We start from the raw sequence: 24,567 nt of genomic DNA on the forward strand, positions 1-24,567 counted from the left end.
GAAACTTTCACTATTTAGCTTTGCTACAATGGTGCTTAAAGAAAGATGCATTTCATTTTGGTTTTGTACAATCTGAAAATTGCAGTAATATGTATGATCGTGTCTGAGGCTGATATGATCAGATAAATGTGCTGGAGAGCAGAAACTGACAAATACAGCTCTAAAATAATGGTTGCAATTGCAATAAGTGACCCCAGGAGTTAAATGTAGTGCCTTGAGAAGCTGTTCTGGACCAGGAAAGAAAACTCTGAGTATAAAACTCTCTTATCAAAATAATTACTTGTACTCAATCAATGTAGGAGTGTGTGAAATTTTTATACAATTTAAATTGGTCTAATCAATACCAACTGAAAAAAATGGTCTTTTACTTTGCAATAAAAATTTCCAGGCTATCTGAATAATTGATAAATTTAAATCTCATTTTCAAAAAGAAATTAAATGAAAGCTTACTTCATCTTTGCTTTCCATATATTTTAAGCCCTAAATGCATTTTGTTTTTCTCACACATTCATAACTAAATTACTGGTGCAATTCTTTTTTAAAAACATTTAATATTATTTTTATAATATCTCGGCAACCTATGTACAGGTCTTTACTACATTTATTCTCTTACAGGTAGTTTGTGTCATGGTTCTGAGTTTGATTAAGAAAGGAAGGGCTTGTTACCTGTATTCTAGAACTAATTATCCCTCCGAATAACCCAAAACACATTTTCGCTTCTTCAACACTCTAAGTACATCTAAGTACAAAACAGTCAGAGTTGTGGCATTAAACTGTTGCATCAAGTTCAACTTATTGATCCCTTCTTGTTGTTGTTCTTACCACAGCTAATTACACCTTATGCGATTTTGAGACTGACCTTTGTGGGTGGAAGCCCCTGAGCAAAGGTGATGCTGACTGGAACATAATGAAAGTACAGGCTCCCCATGACAGAGAATTCCCTGGCAGAGGTCATACCAATAATATGGGCCATGGTGAGACTCATTATTTTTCTTCTTCTGTCATGAAAATTCCTACTTGTAAATGGTCACAGACTGATAATAAAAACTGGTTTGAAATGGATGCCACACAGTATGTAAATAACACAGGTAATGTATTACAGTAAGCCAGTCTGTTGGAGATAATATTTTTTAGCTGTCATCTAGTTACTATGTCTTTGTAACCCTTATTTTTGGCTGGCACAATCAGTGAGCTATGAGACTTAATGCAGTTTTTTTTGAGATAATGACCTTTGAACCAACAGCTGACTTTGTTTGTGCATATCACAACCATTGTTTACCCAATATTCACATAGGGGCCACTCTTGGAAGCATTATTTGGACAAATAGCTTTTTGTTAAGTGCAGTTAAATTAATCCATATTGTCTGGAAAAACAGAGTGAGTACAATTGTTGAGGACTCTCCGCGTGTGGAGGGGCGAGGCTTGACTCCATTTCAGAAGGCTGATTTATTATGTTAAATATTATATTAAAATACTACATTAAAACTATACTAAAGAACAGAGAGATCAGAAGGCTACAACAAGAACAAAACAGAATAGAATAACAAAAATCCTGTGACTGCTCACAGCCTTGGCACAGGTGGCTGTGATTGGTCATTAATGGAAAACAACCCACATGCACCAATCACAGATGCACCTGTTGCATTCCACAGCAGCAGATAGTAATTGTTTACATTTCTCTCCTGAGGCTCCTCAGCTTCTCAGGAGGGGAAAAATCCCAGCAAAGGATTTTTCATAATATCATAGCTACATACAATTTCCTTTAAAGAGGTGTCCTTCCTTCAGCCTATATTTGCCATACAATGTATTCAGCTGGAAAACCATTTTATTCCAGAAAAGGGCTGTTAAGAATATTTTTCCAAAATGAAAATGTTATTATAGCACACTCCATAAAAATAAAACCTCCAAGCATGTTTTTAATTGTCAAATAATATTGACAAGTATTCTGTGACTTTAATTTTATTAAAATGCATCTATTGCACTGCTTCTAGTGGAGATAAGATTAAAATCTGTGTTACAGTCCAGAGCCCCTTTAATTTAGAATTAGTGAATTATGTATATTATCTGCAGCCAGACCTCCACACTTCTCTTCCATGTTCATGTTAAAGAAATGTGACATTTAAGTATTTCTCGTCAGGTATAGGAATTTCAGGATGAAAATTCACCTGAGCAAACAGTAGTGGGTGAAGTATGTGTGTGCCTTTAGAATGATTCTAAATGAGCAGTCACATTTTATCCCCTGGTCCTCATGCGATGAAGTGCACAAAAGTTGCTACTGACTTTTCTCAGCAGCTGTTTGACATTTAATTTTATTTTCTCTGTAGAGTGGGACTGGGTCTGCATTTCTGCACTTTATGTAAACACTGCTGTGTCACAGGCTTCCAACTCTCAAAGCTCCAGAAGGGTGCACTGATCTGCCTGTGTCTTTCCCTGCTGTAGGTGCTGATGAGATCTGAGGGGTAACGTGGTCAGAAGGAAGGCTGCTGGCAGCCTTAGTATCACGTTAACATCACCCGTATGGAGCTACGTGAAGCTTAAGTGAGCTTAAACTTCACTTAAGTTGCTTTGGCACCTGAATTTTTACAAACTTGTTTCAGTGTTGCTGCAGGTCGAAACCTCAAGCAGATTTGGAGGTTACTATGCCCCACCTCTCAAGCCCTGTAATGTTGCATTTTCTATGTAAATTAGCTGAAAAGGTGTTTTTGAGGTGATTTCTACCAATCTATCATTGTGCCTGCTACAGCTGCGACTTCAGAATTAGGATTCCAGAATCTGAGCAAGTTTTTGCCAACATTAAATCACCATCCTTCAGGTTGCAACTGCTCCTTTTAGTACTGTGGAGTGGTCATCTCTCTTCTCTCCTGGGGAGGGCAGTAGCAAATTTTGATTAATGAAGATCTTAACAGGGCTACAGTGGAGCCTCAGCTGCAAATTAAAGAGGGTCCTTTGAAGTACCCTTGCATTCCAATGAGGGGAGCTTCCCTCATGCTGCAGAATGCAGCATTCCTGTTCGTACAGGGAGAAGGAATGGTCCCCTCTTTGTGCCAGCCTTGCTAAAGCAATGCCATTATTCACGTGGGGCTGGACCTAACCCTCGGCTTCATTACAGATCCATGGGAAATAAGTGGCTGAGGAGTATGACTGCAGCAGCACAATAGCTGATTTTCCAAGATGTAAGGCAATATGTGTAATATGAATGCTCAAAAAAGACTGAGCCTTTAGTGTTGTTTTGCATAGACTTTCATGAAAAAGTCTCAGTATTCAGCAAAGGCAGCACTGACGGCATTCAAAATATGCTGCTTTAGGGCCCCTTGAAAATGTTTATCCTTCCCTACCTTTGTCTGAAGCACATCTGCTGTAGTTCAAATCCAAATGCAGTGCATTTGCCAGAGTTCAGATTAGATCTTTAATTAAGCTTTCATCCCCACTAGCACAGACAACAATGTCAAGTCTGTGGACCCCATGAGAAAATACAGCTTATTCCATTGGCTCCTGTGGTCTGCAACATTGTTAGCATGCTTAAAAGTGGCTGGGCTGTGCTGAGAGTGAATACTGTACCCTGAAGGAAATAATTTCTGCTTTAAATTCTGTTTGAAACAATATTTAAGCCAATTAAAATGTGTCCTTTAGGGATGTTGGCTGAGGTCTCTGTTGCTTGATCTCCAGCACGCTCTGTTGCAGCTCCTCTGCTCTCCCCAGTCCATGCAGAGAGTGGATGGGCAATGTGTGAAGGTGATGGGTAATACTGGCAGAGTTTTAAGGTTGGAGGTCTTAAAGCGTTTGCTTGAAGAGAGCAGATAAAAAGTACTTCCAGTGGATCTGCATGGTAATGTTCTCAGAGAAGCAATACCTGAACTGCCTGTGAGGGGCTCTCTAGTCACTTCCTTGGGTTTATGCGCTTGCAGGCGCCATTACAGGGTAGTTTTAGCAATGGCTGCCCAAAAAAATCTTATTTCCTTGTCCCTCTCTCCTTGTCTTTGGAATCAGTCATGATGATTTTACAAGAGTGAAGAGCCAGGAGCATTTAGCAATTCTGTTTTGTCTTTACCCTTATAGACATTGCTTGTCACAGCCTGTTACAGCACCCTCCTCATTATCCACAGAAACTGAACTGATGGCAAAGCAGTTTAGATTGTTTTGATCTATGAATAAGCTTTATGTGTCTCATGAAGCATATAGTTACCTCTCTTAGGTAGCCATTTGCCATTAGAGCATGACATATTTCTCATACTTTAAAATAAATTTTGTTTACAGGAGCATTCATTTACTTCAGTGGATCACATCAGAGGAGCACAAAGACAGCCATGTCTCACCTGGGAAGCCCTTTCCTTGTCAAACTTACCCCTGGGCTCTCCTGCTGCCAGGTAACACTTTGATATGAACTGTCCCTGTTTTTGTGACCTATCCCTCTTCATGCTCCAGGTGCTGCTGCTGAGGGCTCTATTTCAATACCAGTGGAAGGAGTTACAGGCTAATGCTTTGGGAGCACAGAGAAGAAGGCAATTTTTACTGTTTTGCTGCCAGATTTTTATATCTGATTATTACTATTCTCAAAGCACCCAGCAGGTGACTCAGATTTTAGGACATGCTCCAGGTTTTTGTGTACTTTGGCAAAGGTATCTGGACAATGATAACAGGGCTCTGTCAAATAGCCACTCTGTTGTCTGCAGGCAGGGAAGTCACATAACCAGGCTTCCATAATAGCACACCTATGGTCTGAAGTCACTATGCGCGTCAGCTGTGTTGGTGTGACCAGACAGAACTAGCTACCCCAGACATGCACTAAATTTTAATTCATGGTTTGAGGAGGATGCTTTTTAAGCTGACTAGTGCAGTACTTGGGAGTTACTTTGAAATGTGGATTTTTGTCAGATCTCTTGTGGCTCTGTAGAGGAATGCAAAAGCAACCAGCCAGGATAGTGGTTGAGCTGAAAAACTAGAAAGATACCAGGAAGAAATGAGTCAGGAGGGACAAAAAAATAGAAAAATATTAGATGAAAAATGAAAATACAGTTTTATAACTAGATGGTTTTAATTTTCAAAAATATTCTGTATTTTAAAAACAAAACTTGAAGAAATATATTAAATATGAACAGCATCTATTCACTACATTCACAGCTGTATTTTTATTTCTCCTTTTGGCCACTGAATAAAATTAATAGACGCTGCTCAGTTTTATAACTTTTATTTCTTTGTCCTTTCTTCTTTCATTAGGCTCTTTAAAATTTTCTATTCTGTAACTTTTCAATGCTTATGCCATACTGGGGAGAAGTTGTGTAGTTATGATGTGGTTTTCTTCTGATACTAATCCCTTCTTATTTAAAAAGTCAGAGAGAAGAAAAGGAAATGGCAGAGAAAGCTTGCTAAAATAATTTTATTTTGTTCTGTGAAAAAAAGAGGTTTTAAAGAAACCAAATGAAATTTAGACTGGTTGCTTAACTTTTCAGACTCAGTGTAGAACAGAAACTGTTAATTCCACTTAAGAAAACTTTTTTTCAAAAAAAGGAGAAAAAAATTCAGAAAAGAAGGAGATGCACTTAGAAGTCCCAACAAGTAGCAGAATTTTATTCCAGCAGGATCTAGGCTTCTTAGGCTTTATCTCATGTAAGGGACCAGAAACAAGTGCTAGCTTAGCTAAATCTGTTTTACTTGAAACTGCAGCTTACTTGACTACACATATCAGTGAATTACCAGATCTCAGCTGAATAGCTGCCACTTGCAGCTGAGGAGCAGAAGCCTCTGAAACAATTCAAGAACAGCTCCTAACAGTCCCTTAAGGCAATCTCACAGTTCTTAATCTTCACGTGACTTCTGAGTGTTTTAAAAGGTCAGAAATAAAATAGATGTAGGGTAAACTCAAGCAGAATGCTGCTGCAGGGAACTCAGAAGTCCTGATCCGTCCCATGGATCCCCTGTGTGCCCTACTCCTGGGACACCCAACAGCCTTTGCACTCACAGCACATTTGTTCAGACAGCTTCATCTCACTTTTGTTGACTTTGATACTGAGAAGATAAGCACCTTTCAGATTCCGATTAATTTATCTTAGAAACCCTTAAGGCAAACTGGGCACCACTGATATGTGAATCAACGAATTATTCTAGTAAGATCTATTGCAGAGTTTGGTCTGCATTCAAAATAAACACAGATGCAGTGGGGATGCACATATTTTTCTCTACTTCAAAGTCAGAAAAGAAACAAGTTTTGTTATAAGCACGCATGTATTGAAGGAATTTAAAATTCTTAAATCCAACAAAAGCTAGAGCATGTTCTTTCCTAATTGTACGTGTACTGTCCTGTCTGTCAGGAGAGTGTTTTTGAGGACTGGAAGTTTGGCTTTCTGCCACATTATCCCTGCAGACTTATTTCTGGGAAAGAGCAACGAGTAGGGGTTGCTCACTAGGATGTGTTATGCTCTCTGCCTATTAATGTGAGATGATGCCCTCTGTTGGGTGTCCCACTGAGAGGATAAAAGGATCTACACAAAGAGATCTATGTTTATTACTAGCTTTACAAGTTCTTTAGCTCTGGTTGATTAAAGAAAAAAAATTTGAGTTGAAGGGGAACAGATTTATATTGTCCCTTTCTGGTTAATTGAAGCTTAGAAGCAACTTTTTTCTGCAGCTTCTTGTAGCTGGGTCTTTTTGTAAATGTAAGCTAAGAAACATCTTCATTTAGCTCAAGGTTTTGCACTTGTAGAAGCAAATTTCTAGTCCCAGCTCTGTGCTTATGGCTCTTTAATGGACACAATAGTCATTGTATAGTAGGACATGAAGACATAAAGAAGGAAGGTAACATTATTTCTTACTTAATGAAAATATAAAGTTGTTTGAAAAGCTGTTTGAAAGACAAAAGCCATCTAAATTGTTGAGTGTAATTCTTCAAACACCTCACTAGTGTTTGTATACCTGCTGCTTTCTATTTCTTAAGCTTTTTGCTGGGGGAATAAGTTTCATGAAAGTTTTTCAATTTATTGATAAGGATCAACATTATTTTATATAAGATATGATTTTCATGAGTGGTGGTAAAATTAAATATAGAGAGACTGAGTCTGCTAGACCTGAATCTGGATGATATTAAAAAGTAGCAGTGCGTTTTAACAGGAATATTTCTGCATGACTGATCCAGCTCTTGTTTTACTTTCATGAGGAGACAAGTATTATCAATATCAAGGCTTTTGCAGGGAAGTAAAGATACTGCAGTTGAAGAAATTTTAATCTTTGTCTATGCAGACAAGCAGGAAGGACTCAGGGGGAAAGAAAAAAATTAGTCTTTGAAAATCTTATTTCTTCCCCTCAGTTCTCAGCTAAATTTTTGCCTGGGTATTATTAAAAAAAAAATGAATGTATCTGTACAAAAATAAATTAAATTTATTAAATTTATCTGTATTGCAGGCGAGTGAACTGTGATTCTCACTGTTTTCTTATCATTTCTGCCTCACAAGCAGCCTCACCCACATAAAGTCTGTATTTTCCTCCCATATATTGGTCAATCTTGTTTCAGCAGATAAATAGATTATTTTTAAAATCTGTGTTCAGATTGTATTAATTTATGTTGATTTTGGAAACAAAAGATCATAAGGTTTCCTTCATACAAGAATCTCAGTGATTGCTCTTCTGAGATTAACATGCCAATGAAACTGTCATATATTCAGCATTTGTAAAGAAAAATAATTTTTCAGAAGTCTCTAAGTGTCTACTACAATATAAAAGTTAAGGGAAGTCATATCATTCAGTTTGCATCAGTTGGTAGATACAAGTTTAAAGTAAATTGTAAAAACAATTGTAAATTGTAAAAGCTTTACTTTTAAATATAGTTTTGTCTTTAGACATGATACTGCTCCTCAACATGCTGTAATTTCAAACATCCCCATCTTTCGTGCCAAGTTTGTGCTTAGACCTGTCATGTCTTTCTTTGTTTTAATGTACATATATTACTTGGTACTGAATTTATTGCAGATTGATTGTGTAATTTTTTAAAGCTTTTCACTAAAATAAATCTTTCAACAGGTAAGATTTTGGTGCCGGTTATCTCAGGATTCCCAGCTTTCTGTCTTTAAGAGGACTGCATTCAATGGAAGTTTGGAAAAATTACATGACATTTCAGGATTGCCTGAGATGAACTGGAAAAAAGTGAATGTACCTATAGAAAGTGTGGCTGAGGAATTGCCTTTTCAGGTAATTATATATCACATTTACATTACTTTCAAAAAGATATTTTACTTTGGCCTTTATAATTAATTTACTTTTCATGATGAAATATAGAAAGAAAATTTCCATTCTTTAATGCTCATATGAAAAAGCATTTAATTCAGCTTTTTTTACAGGTCCATCTATTAAAGAGCATAGCCATTGTTTCAGTATTCTAAGCATTAGAATAACTTTTAGTAACGAATATCAAGGGACCCCAAGGATTATTTACTTCCAACCCCTGTTGGCAAGGACATCTTTCATGTGACCTTGGTTGGTCAGAGCTCCATCCAGCCTGGCCTCGAACACCTCAAGGGATGGGGCATCGACAAATTTCCTGGGTAATGTTCCAGTGCCTCACCACCCTAAAAGTAAAGGATTTCTTCCCAATATCTAATCTTAACCCATTCTTTTTAAGTTTGAATCCATTGTCCTGTTGCTACATGACCTTATAAATAGTCCTTCTCCATCTTCCTTGTAGGCTCCCTTCGGGTACTGAAGGCTGAAATTGGGTCATTCTAGAGCTTTCTCATATTCAGGCTGAATAAATCCAACTCTCTCAGCCTTTCCTCATAGGAGAGGTGCTGCATCCCTCTGATCATTTTGGTGACCACTTCTACACTCACTCCAATAGGTGCTGGGGACCCCAGAGCCTGAGACAATACTCTGGGGTCTCACAAGGGCAGATTAGAGGGGGAGAATCCCCTCCCTGCCCTGCTGGCCATGCTGTTTTTCGTGCAGCCACGTTTGGCTCTCTGGGCTGTGAGTGCACACGGCTGGGTCATGTCCAGCCTCTCATCCACCAGCACCCCCAGGTCCTTCTGGGCAGGGCTGCTCTCAATCCCTTCATCCCCAGCCTGTGCTGACACTAGGGGTGACCCCAGCCCAGGTGCAGCACCTTGCACTTGATCTTGTTGAACCTCATGAGATTCCCATGGACCATTTCTCGAGCTTGTCCAGGTCCCTCTGGATGGCATCCTGTCCTTCAGGTGTGTCAGCTCCATCACTCAGCTTGGTGTGCCACTGCAAACTTGTTGAGGGTGCACTTGATCACACTGTGTCATTAATGAAGATATTAAATTATGCTGGTACAAATACAGACCCCTGAGGGGCACCACTTGTCACTGGCGTTCATCACAACTCTGAGTTGTTGACCACCACCCTCTGGATGTGACCATGCAACCAATTCTTCATCCACCTAACAATCCATCCATTAAATCCACCTCTCTCCAGTTTGAAGAGCAGGATGTTGTGGGGGCCATGTTAAAGGCTTTACAGAAGTCCAAATATGGGACCCATAACCCTTTTACTGATGCAGTCACTTCATCCTAGAGGGCCACTGAGTTGGTCAGGCAGGACTTGCCCTTAGTGAAGCCATGCTGGCTGTCTCAAGTCACTTCCCTGTCCTCCATGTGCCTTAGCATAACTTGTAGGAGGATCTGTTCCATGATCTGCCCAGACACAGAGGGGTGGCAGTGACACCCCTCTGTGTCTGGGCAGATCATGAACTGACAGTCCATGTACTGACAGGGCAGGTACTTCAATCTACCCCTGCATTTATCCCTACATTATCCCTACAATCTATCTCCACACTGCTAACTTCTTCAGGCACAGTATAGATGAACACAATTAGAAGTTGTTGTGAATCATCATATTTGGTAACCATGAATAGCTAATTTAAGAAGATATATAATTTTGTGTGTTCAAGCAGGAAGACCATTCATTTAATAGTGATGACTTTTTACCAGTTTTGATTGAAGCAAGATAATCTGGGTTGCATAACTTTCCCTAGGTAAAAATAGGCACAGCTTTGACAGTTGAGGAGCAAATTTCTGACCTGACCAAATCTCAGTTGTAGTTTTTCCTGGCTGATGTTCAGAGTTGGTTGTAGGAACTATTTAGTTCAAGTGCAGATGTCATAAATTATAAAGTAATATATAAATAAATGTGTGTGTGTGTGTGTTTGTGTCTTTTTATCATGCCACCTTTAATGAATTAACTTTTTGCTATCTTTACAGATTATCTTGCGAGGTACTACTCTAACAACAAACGCTACTGTTGCTATTGATGATATCACTATAACAGGGGAATGTGTAGTTGTGAATGGATCACTTCCAGAAGTCAGCCAGGAAAGTGAAGGCAAGTTTCATGGTTTTCAATGCCTTTTCCCCAATGTCTGCTATATATAACTGTGATTTGATTGACAACTTGAAGTTACTTTTAATAAAGTAGAGGATAATCTGAGAAAAAAAATTACACCATTGATTATGCTGTAATCAGTCATCTCCCTGAAGTGTTCCAGGCTGTGTTGGATGGGTCTTTGCCTCTACCCATGGCAGACTAGATGATCTTTAAGGTCCTTCCCAATCCAAACCATTCTATTACTCTATAGTAAAGGCTTTCATCCTTGTGTTACACATTAGCTGCTATAAGAATTTTACACTAATTCTGCAAAGTGAGATCTGGTGGGAATTTCCTGGTACCACTGACTATGTAGTACCTGCTCACATTCATGTTTGGATGCAGAGGCAGAATATATTTTCCATTAAAGAGCAAATTCTGCTGCTTTACCTTTAGAGAAAAAGGCTTCTCCCATCGTTGCTGCTAAATATCTGATGTATAATAAATGCCCACCAAACTCATCTTCATACTCACACTCTGTAGTCTGGAAGAGCCAACGGATGGAAATATAAAACAACGTAACCTGTCAGACTGCTGCTCGTGGTCCTCTTGATGCTAGCAGCTGCTTTTCAAAAATGGCATGGGCACATGTGCAGTCAGGGCTGATGTTGATGAGTTATAAACATCAGGTATCTGAATTTAATAACCAAAAATTTAAAGGCATAATACAGAACTTCAGTGGTTTTTTAAAGGCTTCTCTGATCCCTATATACATTGGGGTTGAGGTATTTAGAGAAACATTTATTTGCTTTAATTATTTTCCCTGCAACTCCCTCATTTACCCATTAATCACAAAGATTTTATTTTTAGAAGGGAGGTTGTTGTTTGACTTTTTTTTTTGTTTTTTTTTTTTTTTCTAAATCCCTGTCTCGATAGAAATATGAGCATTTTAAAAAGTTAAGTTAAACAATGAATATGAAAAGTTGCTCATCATTCCTCTCACTTCCTCACTTTACAGAAATCTACTGAAGAAAAATCAGCAGACCCTGGCTTTTTGCTTCCCCATTCATTGAAATTTGGGTTGTTTTCTAGTGTGTAAGTTGAGGTACAGGCTAGTAATGGTGCAGCACCCAACTTTCTTTGGCTTCTTGCAGCTTTCATTGTGACCAGAGCACAGCTACAGCAGAAGGGTTTGGTGGAAAACCTGCCCCTGGCTCCCAGGGAAAGAGCAGGGAGCTGTACCAGCCTCCGGCCTTTGGAGCAGGAGCCTGGCTCTGTAACACCAAGGTGTATTTGATAACTTTTCACAGGAAAATTTGAATATTGTGGAGAGTAAGATTTAGTTTAAGGTCATCAGACATTGAGATCAGCTGTGTTTTTTATCAGCTGTGATATAATCTAGTATACAGCATAGGCGCTGATCTGATCCTGGTGCTGAGCACGTTGCTGTATTAAATGAAGATAAAAAGCACTTATAATTTTATATACTTGTGGGTTTACTTACATGTCTTTTTCTGATTTTTAAGGGGAAAGAGAATCTGCAGATGCTAATGCTCCATCTTTTTACTGTCCAGTGGGATATTTTTCATGTGGGAATGGGCAATGTATTTCGCCTGATAAATTTTATGATTTTAAGCCTGACTGCCCAAATAACCATGATGAAACCACATGCCGTAAGTGAAAACTTTGAAATCTATGCTGTTAAGCTCCTGTGACTATGTTCCTTTGTCCTATTTGCAATGCTTTCATGACCTCATAAATCTTGAAATTTAATTAAAAGTAAAAGCTCTTGAGAAATAGTTACTTCACTTTGATTCTGTTCTGTGATTTTTCCCCTTTTAGTTTCTGTAGCAACTACTTCTCCCTTAGTATTGAAACCAGAAGAAAATGTTTTGATTAATTATTTAGTAGAAGATGCTCCTTAAAAAACAGTGTTTTATTTTATAATTCTAATGCACTGGTCACAGAATTGCATTCAAATTGTATGTTTTGTATACTTACTTTTGATGTGAAGATGCCACAGCAGTACCACAAGCCTGGTCACAGATACAATTTAAGCTGAGCCAGCATCTTCTTTTTGGATGAGCTGTGGTCAGGGCCACATGCCTGGGCTTTCTCTGCATGGAAACAAACACATGGGAAAGTAGAGGGAGGTGATGCATCTCAGAATCCCTGCCCACTGTACAGTCAGCAGGGGGCTTGGAACTGTTTCAGGGTCTCTACTATGCAGCTTCAAAAGTCTTTTTAATTAATTCAGTTTCCTGCTTTGCGTAGGAAATCAGAGTTATACTTTACACTTTTGAAAATGAGTCTCTTGCTTTGAACCATCAGCTTTGCTGTAGAACTTGAGATGCATTTTCAAAAGAATTGCCATGAGATTTATTTAATGCAAGTTTTCTTTTTAAAAACAGAGCATGATACTTTCTAGCACATTCAACACAAATGAGAGAAATATTGTAGACAAGATCCTCAAATTATTTTCTGTACCCTGTTATGCATCTAAAAACTTCTTTAGAGGTGCTAATATAATCCAATTTCACTGTTCATATTTTATGGTTTTTATCTGGAGATCTGAGACTTGTTGCTTTATTTGACTATTTGCAGGTAAATAAAATAATTACAGCTTCTATGCAATTTCTCTTCAATTTTAGCATTGCATCTTCTTCAGCTAAAGTACAGGTATTGAGGGTTTTAATTGTTTAGAAAGACTGCTATCCAAAATATACAGAATTTTGATGTATAAAACTGCATTTTGTTTCACTAGCTAACAGTTAGTTTTGCCTAGCTAAAATCAGAAATTTCTATTGAATGTTCACTAAGCAGATTATCTTTCCTCTTGTGGGCCAGAGTAAAGAAAATTCTGATGTTACTGTAGCACAGCTGAGGTCGGAAGTCATATTTGAAGATTACTTAAACACCACCCTGCTTGAAGCAGGGACACCAGAGTCAAATGCCCTGAGCTTGACACGGTTGGGTTCTGAATACCTGTGAGGATGGAGATACCCAGCCAGCCAGGACACCCCGTTCCAGTGTTTGATCACCCTTGCAGTAAAACAAGTGTCTGTTGCTTCTTCTCGTTTCACTGGGCACAACTGAGAAGAGTTTTTACTTCTTTACTGCTTCCCTGTCCATGTTATTCATATTAAAATACTCAATTTTTAATTTACTTGATGTTTTTTCTACTTTAGTTATGATTACATACCTTTTACAGCATTGGGTTATGACAGTCTGGATTTTTCTCACATTACCCTTTTCAAATTCAGGTAAAGCGTGTTTGTTCTCTGACAAAATAATAACACTTCCAAATCAATAGTTTAATTAAAAAAATGTTCTAAATAGATTTAGCTGCATGAAACTTTCACTGCACTGGGATAGCAGTGAAGTGGTAGCTTTTAATCAAGAAAATTAAGATCTGTTTTTTTGTGGCCATTTATATTTCCTTTTAACTATTCAGCCTTTGTTTCCATTTCACCATTGTACCTTTGGCTGAAAACAAATGTCCAGCTAGGTGTTCAAGCAGTCCTAGACCAGCCTTAATTACAAGTAGCTTTTATGGCAACCGATTTTTTTTCTTTTTCCTCTAATTATATGACTGAAGACTCTTTTATTATACCCATGTCTCATTTGTCAAGACAATACATTAACAATGCAATGCTAAAGGTTAAACTTTGGAACCATTCTATTTATGGTGATCTTTGCTCTAAGAATATTGCTGACTTATAAATCACTGTTACTGCTGAGCTGGCTCAGTGTGTGCTGGCACTACAGCTTGTAATGTGGGAAGCAGAATGTAGGTACACAAAGGACACTGCAAGCATTTTGGCAAGTTAACTGTTTCCAAGCAATAAACTTGCCTTTCAGCACATTAATCTGGAAGTCTGCAGCACTAGAATAGTTCTTATAATTCTTTTCAAATAGTATTTCGTCATCTTCATGCTAATGTAGTGCATCATTACTTTCTATATTTTCTTTGCATGTTCCTGATCTTGGATGCAAGCATTTCATATTTCTCAATTTTCCTTATTTCTGAACTTGGCTAAGCACAGACTTTTGCTCACCTCTTCCAACTACATAGTTGCTTTCATCAATATTAAGATTTTTTTCCCATGGTGTTCCATCTAATAACGATTGCATGCACCTTGACCTTGTTAATGTTTTTCTCTTTGTATGCAAACCAGGCAAGGATACTACATGGGCTTAAAATGTATTTCCAAATATGCTTACTTTAAATCTTATAATCTTAAATTCCAGCAAGATGATTTAGTTAGATACTCAGGTCCACTACATCCACTAAATAAGCCAGGTATCCATACAATTTTTTTAACTCTCAATGTCAATCCTTGAGACATCTCTTGATTTTCACTTCCATTCAAATGAGTACCTTTTTCCTGTCAGGCCTGAAAGAACTCAGTTGAAGATAACCACTTCTGGGACTGACCAAATATTTTCTCTCTTGAGTGCTGCTGCCCCTCATTATTAGATCACAGCTTTTCTTCTACAGATGAAGAATTTACTATGGCCATAAAGCTTTTATACTTTTTATACTCGACTTCCATGCATTAAAGCAGAGGGGAAATGTGACAGCCTTTTTCAAGCTACAGATTTACAGCAGTGACCTAACACACCTATCACATTGTGTGTTGTGCCCTGGAAGATGAATGTGCAGCATGACTTATATGGTCTACATCCTATGCATTTGGTGTAGTCTAAATGCTCACTTTTGCGCCCTAAGAATTATGTTGATGGAATAGGAATAAGATCAGGTTGAAAAGCAATCTGGTACATAAATGTATTATTGATATTCTGTCTGACCTTTGCTAATTTCTCCCTTAATGCTCTGTCTTTTGTGTCTGTTCTTTTTTTTTTTTCTCTGTCTACTTATGGTGTGGATTATCAGGAATAAATACATGGGTTTCTATGTAAAATAAATAAGAAATAATTTACATTTATATTAAACATAACATATTTTTACAAGTTTTTCCATGGTCACATGCTTTGAGGTTCTGACCTCGTGCACAGTCGCTGATGTATCAAGGCATACCTGTTGCAGCACTGACTCACCCACAGACATAGATCCTTTGAGGTGTACTTTCTCCAGCATGGACTTACCCTTCAGAGTGACACCTGCTGCCACACAGGCATAACCATGGCCACAGGTGCTTCAAGATGTGCCTGCTCTGGCATGGGCTTATTGTCAGCCACAGACACCCCAGGGAGTCCCAGTCTTGTGTGGCCTCATCCACAGGTCACAGTCCCTTTGACTCGAGTCCACACTGGACTTCCAGCAGCAGCAGTGACCTGGCCGCCTGCCAGCAGGCACATCACCTGTGTTGCTATCAAAATGCTCCAGGCACAGCAGAGTCAGGAGATAAGCACTGCAGCAAGCAGTGAAAGCAAGAAGCAGCCAATAAGGAGCTCCGGGCTCTAATGGACAGTCAGGAAAGCAGGCCCCATGGCAGGCACAGGACTGTGCCAATTAATGTCTAAAAGTCAATACAAGCTATAAATTTGATCCAGCACATTCCAATCACACTTGTCATTATCTCAAACCCTTCAAGTCACGTGTGCCAAAAAGACTGTCATGGTTGAACCCGCAGCTCAGCCCCACATAGCTGCTGACTCACTCCCCTGGTGAGATGGGAGAGAGAATCCAATGAGTAAAGGTGGGAAAACTCATGGGTTGAGATAAGGACAGTTTGATAGGGAAAGCAAAATACATGCACACAAGCAAAGCAGAACAAGGATTTCATTCACCCTATGGGCTGGCAGGTGTTCAGTCATCCCCAGGGAAGCAGGGCCCCATTACACATTACAGTGACTTGGGAAGATGAACACCACCACTTGGAACAACTCCCCTGGTCTGCTGCTGAGCGTGAACCCACAGGATGTAGGCTATCCCTTTGTCAGTTGGGGCTGGCCTTCCTGGATGTGCCTCTTCACAGCTTTTTGTGCATTCCCAGCCTCCTTGCTGGTGGGCCAGTGTGAGGAGCAGAAAAGGCCTTGGCTCTATATAAACATTGCTCAGCAATAATCAAAATATCCCTGAATAATCAACACTGTTTCCAGCACAAATCCAAAATGCAGTCCTTTATCAGCCGTTAAGAAAATTAACTACACGGCAGCCCAAACCAGCACACATAAACACATGGTATTGTTTTGTGCTTATGTCTAAATGAAAGATGCATTTAAGAGTTATTATTTCTATGGTGTGCAGTTTAGAGCAGCACAAGCATGTTAAGGCTAGCCTTAAATGAAGTAATTCATAAACTGGACATAATCTATATGTTTGTACACAGTTTTATGTACCTTAATTTGAGTTAGAAGGCAAGTAAAGAGAAGGATGCACATACTGGTTGTTAAAACCTACTTTAGTGGCATAATTGTTTAAAGATAAATATTATTTGGTTTCTAATGGTTACCTTCATATAAGTAATAAAAATCTCCTCAGTATTATAAGAAAAATTCCCCATATTTCCTATTAATAATCTTGGCAAAGCATAACACTTCTGCTCTAATTATACAGTAGCTCTTCCTAAATCTCATTTTTAGAGTCAAATCTTGCCTACCAAAATGTCTGTCTCCTATGCTTGCTACTCTGTTTCAGGCAAATCAGCAATTCTTAAAGGTGAGACCAGAAACAGCAGCCAGATCAGAGAGACTAGCTTAAGTTTAAGGAGTGAAAAGATTGCCAGGTTGTAAATTGGAGAAGGTACCTAATACTGCAAGTGCCTAGATAACTGCATAAGAGTCAGCTCATGAAAGTTAAATGGGGAAGGGATGGGACTGAAATCCCATCTACAGAGAAGGGAAAACACCTTTGACAGTGAGCAAGAAATGGCTGCAACGGCTGCATTGCCTGAGCTGTCTGGTGTAGGAGAGAAGGTACCATGGGGCTGGAAGAAGGCAGGGCAGGAGAGACCTTGGCTGCTCTGGGGGGAGAACTGGGACCAGCTGATCAAAGTGTCAGGAGAGAGAAAAATAATGGAAGAATAAATGTCTGATAAGAGAGAATAAAACAAGGAGAGAATGGGAATGAAGAATACAGATACGGAGAAGTGATATTTTGGGAGGGATCAGTATAAAATGTGGCTGTTAAGTGACAGAGAGCTGAGACTACATGAGAGGACCTGGAGCAGGGAGCTGCTTGGGAAAATGAGGTAAGAGAGTAAGGATTTCCAGTTTTTCAGTGATGCTAGAACTGAGATAAAGGGTCACAGAAGAGCAGTTGTGTAATAGGAAAACAGGAAATAAGCTGTGGAAAAGAACAGCATTGAGGAAAGAGCAAAGGCATTTTTCTGACAGAGACCACACACACTTTCAGAATTTCTATAGAACCCAGAAGTCATGAGTCTAACTTGTCTACTTCTTTCAGCAAATACCTACATAATATCTTTTGGGCCAAATCTATGTGTCCTTGCATAGTTACTCATTTGGTTTCCAGCAAATTATGCACTTTGATAAAAAATATTGAATGGGCTTTGGTGGCAGAGAAAACAGGGTGAATAACAAGACCTGAATAGTGACTACTGGACCTTATTTTTATATAGTTCTGTAAAAAGAGGAACTTTCCCTTCAGTTTTGTAGAATTCATTTTAGAATTTTACTTTCCCTCTGTAAAAATCTCAATCTTTGTAAGTCCTACAGCTAAGTTAGGAGACATTTAGTGCAGTTAGTTGTTGAAAATGTAGGTGCACAGTGACATCATAAGATTTATTTATAACAAAATCTTTTTAATCTGCATGTTTTCCCTTCCTTAAAGGCTAAGCTATTTCTCATTTCACAAGTGATATACACCTCTGTGTTATGTACAAATCATGTCTGTCTAGTACTAAAAAGCCCACGTGACTGAAATCAAAAAGAAGTCTGTTGCAATTTCATGACTATTGAAATGGATTTTCCAACAGAATTTAGCAAAAGAAAATGTTCTGGAATACCTTGTTCCTGTAGCCATCTGTAGAGAAAACTACCACACCTATTTATTTTAAACCTTTATGTTTAAGTGTGGATTTTTTTGTTTTTGTGGTTTTTTTGTGGTTTTTTAATGAGTGCTTTATTGTTTGGGGTTTTTTTTCTAGTTTGGTTTTTTTGGGGGGAGGTTGGTGGTTATTTAATTTCAGAATTGTAACAATTAATATTTGGAAATGAAAACTGAGGAAAGAGGGATCTCTGCCTTGGATTTTGTAAAGATCAGACTTGTTTGATCTTCAAGTAGTGACTTGCTTTTTGTCTTTTGTTTGTTTCATTTTTTGTTTGTTCCAGTTAACATTGCTTCTTGCTGATGAACTTTTGTGGCTATTTTTTTAACTGTTCTCTATTCAGTTTGTCACTGTGGAAGTTAGGCCACTGCACCAGCAAATTATGGTGTTATTTGATAGAGTGTATATGATGGAATTAGTAAATAGTAGCTGGGATAAGAAACATAAAAGTGGGAAGCAGGTGTGTATTTCAGTGTGTTTATATTATAAAGAGAGGTAAAATAGTTTAAGATGACTATGTCCAGAGTTAAACTGGCTCCTAGAACTGATGATAATTTTATTTTTGCCATTTATTGCAAATTTTGCCAATTTGCAATAAATTCCTTAATTTATCTTAAAATTACTAATTGAAAAATAGTTTAAAATTTACTGGCATATTAGAAGGTTTAGAAACATATTTTAAATAAAGGAAAATATTATAAGCCAATAGTGATGATGTTATCTCTTCACCTGGGTTTTTTATTTACGATGTATTCTGTATAAACTTACAGGGGCTGAAAGACAAGGAGAGAGTTTGGGCGTTGTAGAGATTTATGAACTTCCATTCTTGAAGAAATGCTAATATCTTAAACATTTGGTTTTAAAATACTGTTCTGAGCAAGACTGTTTATTAATTCATGTTAGGCATCACTCTGCTAACAAAGAAACTTCACATGTGATTTGTGGAGGCCTTAGAATAAGACTGCTCAAAATAAAAAGGGAAAAATTACTTTGCATAAGAGCCCAAAATCAGAAAAAAATCTAGGGTTTTGTGGTAACAAGTCAACTCAGAGAAAACTGAATCTGTTGAAGGAGTAAAGGCAGCTTTCTCAAAGCATCAACAAAGCCAACCACTCTGAAATTCGATGCTCACAGGATCACTGATTCCTTCTTGACTAGGGAGGGAGCTTGTTAGAAATGATGCTAAAAGGAGCAGCAAAGAAAAATGTATTCATACAGGTGACATGGATACCACTAGGATTTAAACAGCATCAAACAAATGGTTGAAGTATTTTCTAAATCAAAAATATAGAAAAGCTAACATCTTTTGGTAGGTTAAATGTACAAACATAATGAGGATGACAAAATGAGTTTAAGAAACACTAGCAGTAAATTCATCAGCACATGACAATCAGACAGCCTGGCAGAGTGCATAGGCTCACGTGAGATTAGGGTATATACACAGCATGTGAGAACAAAATAAAGGAATAGGAGAAAAGCAAAAGCAAAAGTCTTAGGAGAGAAGGCAGATTAGATTGTTGAGTTCACTGTGAGAGAAAGAACAAAAGTACCCAATCAAGAGACTTTTTTTTCTGAATAAACTGTCTGAAATGGAACTGCCAGTCAAAAAAGTTATGGGACAAGAGAATTAGATAATTGAAGTGTTATCAAGCATCAAGATCCAAGTGCATTTCACCCAGGCTCTACCAGCTTTCTGTATTCTTGTATTTTCCCTAGGTGTTAAATAGCTGGTTTGAGATTTAGTTGAAGGTTTCAGGGTTATTTTATCTCACTGGACTCATCCATGCTTAAGCTAAATGGTCTAGTGAATCCTTTCTTCTCTGTTTTGTCTGTGTTACAAGTTACAGATGCAAGAAGTCTGGGCTCAGACTTAACAGTTTTATCTTGTTTATTTGCCTCATTTGGTGTAACCATCTGTGTCCAAGGTCTGTCATATACTTTGTGGCTGTTTTCCTGGGAATATGTGATGGTTTCTTCAATTGACTAAAAAGCAAATCAAAAATAGCTGTCCATATTCCTTTTTCATGATATTCTCTCTAGGGATTTTCAGTAATTTCTCTCATGCTTAAGTCCTTGAATATTTGCAGATATATTTTGTCTTCATTTTATTCTATAAAAACTTTCTGTCAAAAAATTCCTTCCTTCTGTTTTTTAGTCACATTTGATTGGCATCATTTTATCGTAGCCATTTCTGACCCACATACACCATATGTAGAGAAAACCTATATTTTATTGGATCTCTTAAACATTATTTGTTCTTCTGTATTTGTCGAATTTTTTTTTAAAGCTAACTGTGGACTTTTAACTATTAATAATTTACAAAGCCTTCTCTTTTTGGAAGCTATAGCTATCAATATTACTAACATGCCTCATTAGTAATTTTTCATTCTTTCTAAATATTATGTATAACTTAGTGTAACATAATTTCTAAAGAGGAAAACAAACAAAATCAAACACAACAAATAGAAAAAACCTCCCATGTTTTTCATAAAGGAACACTGATGTAATCTTATTCTTCAGGGGACTTCATATGACTCTGATATGTGCATATTCTACATACCATGCTATGAGCATAGCATAATATGACCACTGAAAGCTGTGATGAGTTATAAAATAATGACAGAATTCTGACAATCATACCTGAATATTTGTTTTATTTACTCTATGTATATAACTAATAAATTATTTCTTAAAGTATTTTGAGAAATAATTCTCTTAATGTTTTCAATTTAAAGCCTGTTATAGTTGCAGAAATTAAAAAACATAATTTTGTAATTTAATGAAGATTTTTTATAAAATACTGGAGATAAAAACCTGATGAAAAGAAATTCTTTACTGTGGGAATGGTGAGTCACTGGAACAGGTTGCCCAGGACAGCTGTGAACAGCCCATCCCTGGAAGTGCTCCAGGCCAGGCTGGATGGGGCTCTGAGCAGCCTGGTCTAGGGAGAGGTGTCCCTGCCTATGGCAAAGGGGCTGGAACTAAAAGATCTTTAAGGCCCCTTCCAACCCAGACCATTCCATGATTCTATGTTAATTTTCATTCATTCATAAATTACACCCTTCCACCTTTTTTTTTCTCCTTTATTTGTAATATGTACATTTTCTAAAATATCACTGCTCTTTTAAATGAAGAATTGAAGAATGCAGTTGAATATGCTTTTCAGATCTTTTTCACTTCAGTAGTTTGTGTTGCAGGGATTACCAATATCATAGTTTCTCACTAATGCCTGATATTTAACTTCATTCCAATTATGAACAGAGGAAGGATTTTGTTATCATTAATATACTTGCTGGCATTTAAGAAAAAATGGATTTTACTTCTGGCTCCCACAACAAAACAGATCTTGCAGAAGGTTTGTGGCTGCTTTGTGTGTCCAGTGTTCTTGCTCTGTACCAGGAGGACTGTGAGGTTTGTTTTCAGCACCTCCTCACCTGCTCTGAGTGCTGTGGCTGAAGTACCCCAAGAGAGGAGGATCTGTTTCACTGAGAGCAGGCACATAGCAGTGGCTTGCCTGGCCCTCTGTGGCTGCTCAGTTACTAAGCAAATACCTCATGTCTGGTAAAAGCCACTCTGCATCTCCACGCCCCTTTCCTAGACTTACTTCTAGAATATTGATAACATATTAGGAACATTTTATTTATTTTTCATACTGCAAAGCTTTTTAAAGTTAATGTCGTGTATAGAAATGAAATCTCTCTTTACTTATTTCAGCTGCTGTTTGTGACTTTGAAAGAGAGAGCTGTGGCTGGTTTGAAGCTGTAAATGCAGATGAATTTGACTGGGTAAGAAGCTCCAGCAATGCTCTTCCACCTGCATTGAAGAAGCAAGCTCCTCCACGGGATCATACCTATAACAAAACTGAAGGTAAGACAAGCCAGGCCTAGAAACAGAAGTGGAATAGATAAACCTGCTTCTTAACCAGATTTTAAGCAGACGCCATGAATACTGTAAAAACCTTTATACACCCATTATTTCTTTAGCCTGAAAAGTTGTTTTTTGATTTATTTTAACAGGTCACTTTATGTTCATTCTGAAGAGCAGCAACAGCATTTCACAAATAGCTCGGCTACGAAGCCCAAAGTTCAGGCAAACAGGATCAAATTGCACACTGTCCTTTTGGTATGAAATACTTTACACTTAAAAATCCTGAATTACCTCACATTGCTTCTCTTGGACTGAAATTGAGGTTATAGTCTGAAATAGATACATCTTTCTCTGAAGTATTTATTTCATTTTATTCTGTCAGCATGTAGTTTTTATTGTGAAAAATACAGACGTAAGATGAAACACTTGCAGAAAAGAAGTAAAACATGACATGATGTAGTTGTCAGGCTCTGAGCAAAATGATAGTAAAGGATTGTGCCTGTATATACATGGGCAAATACCACAGTCCTTTTGCTAACAATTCTTTGGTTAAGTAAATTTGAAAATGTGAATTCTTTTTCAAGAAAAGGAAAGCATTGAAAAATGTAATAGGTCCTTGAGTCATCTTGAATATCCAAAATTAGATGTCATTATTATTAAGTAGAAGTTCCAGTGTGAGAATTGGTTCTTTGCTTCCACTTATTTTTTCATATACACAGACAAAAACCAAACCAAAGTAAACCAACAAAACCCCAGTACTAAAATCAAAAATCAAACCCAAACAAACATTTTCAGTAACTGTCTTGTCTCAGTCTTTGTGCAAACTTGTCAAAGATAGTCAGAAAAAATATAGCTTTGATAATTTGTTTACTAAGGCCAAACTGGTGTTACTGTTTAAATAAAGGTTTGGCCTGACCTCAATGTTATTAAGTGCAGTTTGTCTCAGAGATGTCAAATACATCTGCCAAAGGAAGTGGAAGTGTCTTTTTATCCAAGATTCATGACTTGAAGTTGGATATTACAAGTTGTTGGTTGTATATGTCCTTCTACTCCCAGTTTGATTGTACAATTGCCAATCTAAGTATTTGTCAGTTTTAAATGCTGAAAGCTTAGAAGGAAACATGTTAACAAAAACTAACGTAGATAGAAAGCATACTTATGCATTCAGAAGGTGTTCTGTTTTGCCTTCTTGAAACTTTACAATCATGTACTGAATTAAATGTATAAAGAGAAGTTATGCATCTGAGTGAGCAATGTTGCTGAGTATAAAAGCAAATGTGTCTCTTCAGATCTGGTTTTCAATTTAATGAAGTATGCTTCTTCTCTCAAAATCTTCAGTTCTTGGGATGAGGCCTAGACTGATATAGCAGCCTATCCTACCATCATTCAGAAAATGGATTAACTTACAGGCCCTATGGATTTCCTATGCATCACTGAGATATAACAGAAAAGATAGGGTTCATTGTAACTGATGTGGTCCATTTTCATCATTTGCCCACTTAACATTCTTATTTTTATCATTTTAGGTATTACAATTATGGAGAGTCAGTTGGGGCAGCCGAGCTGCAGTTGCTTGTGAATGGGCTGAAACAGCCTACTGTCCTTTGGAGGACCTACTACAACGAGGGGGATCAGTGGCTGAGGGCAGTCATTCAGCTTGGACGCCTTGCACATCCTTTCCAATTCTCACTTGATAAAATCAGTCTGGGTGTTTACGAGGGAGTCTCAGCAATTGATGATATCAGATTTGAAAACTGTGCTCTCCCACCTCCGGCATTAAGTTGTGAAGGTCCAAATCGCTTCTGGTGCAGAGACACGAAAGCTTGTATTGACCATTTATTGGTCTGTGATCTTGTGGATGACTGTGGGGATGGATCAGATGAAGACGGCTGTGGTGAGTACTCTCCACTATTGCTCACTAACACCACACAAACATTGACCTGCCAATTCAACCCTGAACTGAAAGAGCACAGAGTTGTTACAGCCAGTAATGATTCCACTCAGTATAGTTAGAGTTAGTACAGAACGATAATTTTAAACTTAAATGCATATGATGAGTTAAACTGAGGGTAAATGGAATTCTATCTCCTTTAGCCAAAGCAACTCCATTTCTTTGTCTTGTGTAAAACACGGACATTTGCCACAAGTTTATTTTAAAAGGGAGGATGTAAAGTCAAGGTGCTATCTTTGGTTTTACTGGCAGAAGCACAGACGTTCTGATGGACTGAGAGGAGTGTATGTCCTACCTCTTCTTAGGACCTATACTCTTCCTATCAAAAAAAGTTAAGATATCTATACTAAAGATAGGAGTCATTTCGAACATATTTGTCCCCTTCAAAGCAAGCACCTGAAAGTACTGAGGAAAGCTATGAGTCGTTCCCATTTTTGACAATCACCTTGAGTGCTGAAGGGTGCT

At 37.9% G+C, this 24,567-nt stretch overlaps 1 protein-coding gene across 1 annotated transcript in view; it reads left to right on the forward strand.

Annotated features, from left to right (window-relative positions):
• MALRD1 (MAM and LDL receptor class A domain containing 1) overlaps positions 1-24,567 on the forward strand; it is a 236,196-nt gene that overhangs the window by 36,344 nt on the left and 175,285 nt on the right. The window contains exons 10-16 of the mRNA XM_041408374.1: positions 828-974; positions 4,255-4,364; positions 8,008-8,175; positions 10,206-10,326; positions 21,999-22,151; positions 22,301-22,406; positions 23,678-24,045. Of these exons, the coding sequence (XP_041264308.1) occupies positions 828-974; positions 4,255-4,364; positions 8,008-8,175; positions 10,206-10,326; positions 21,999-22,151; positions 22,301-22,406; positions 23,678-24,045 (1,173 nt within the window). The remainder of the gene's footprint in view (positions 1-827; positions 975-4,254; positions 4,365-8,007; positions 8,176-10,205; positions 10,327-21,998; positions 22,152-22,300; positions 22,407-23,677; positions 24,046-24,567) is intronic.

This window comes from Onychostruthus taczanowskii, unplaced genomic scaffold (genome assembly GCF_017590055.1).
Source record: "Onychostruthus taczanowskii isolate IOZ18803 unplaced genomic scaffold, ASM1759005v1 scaffold3, whole genome shotgun sequence".
Lineage (NCBI taxonomy): Eukaryota > Metazoa > Chordata > Aves > Passeriformes > Passeridae > Onychostruthus > Onychostruthus taczanowskii.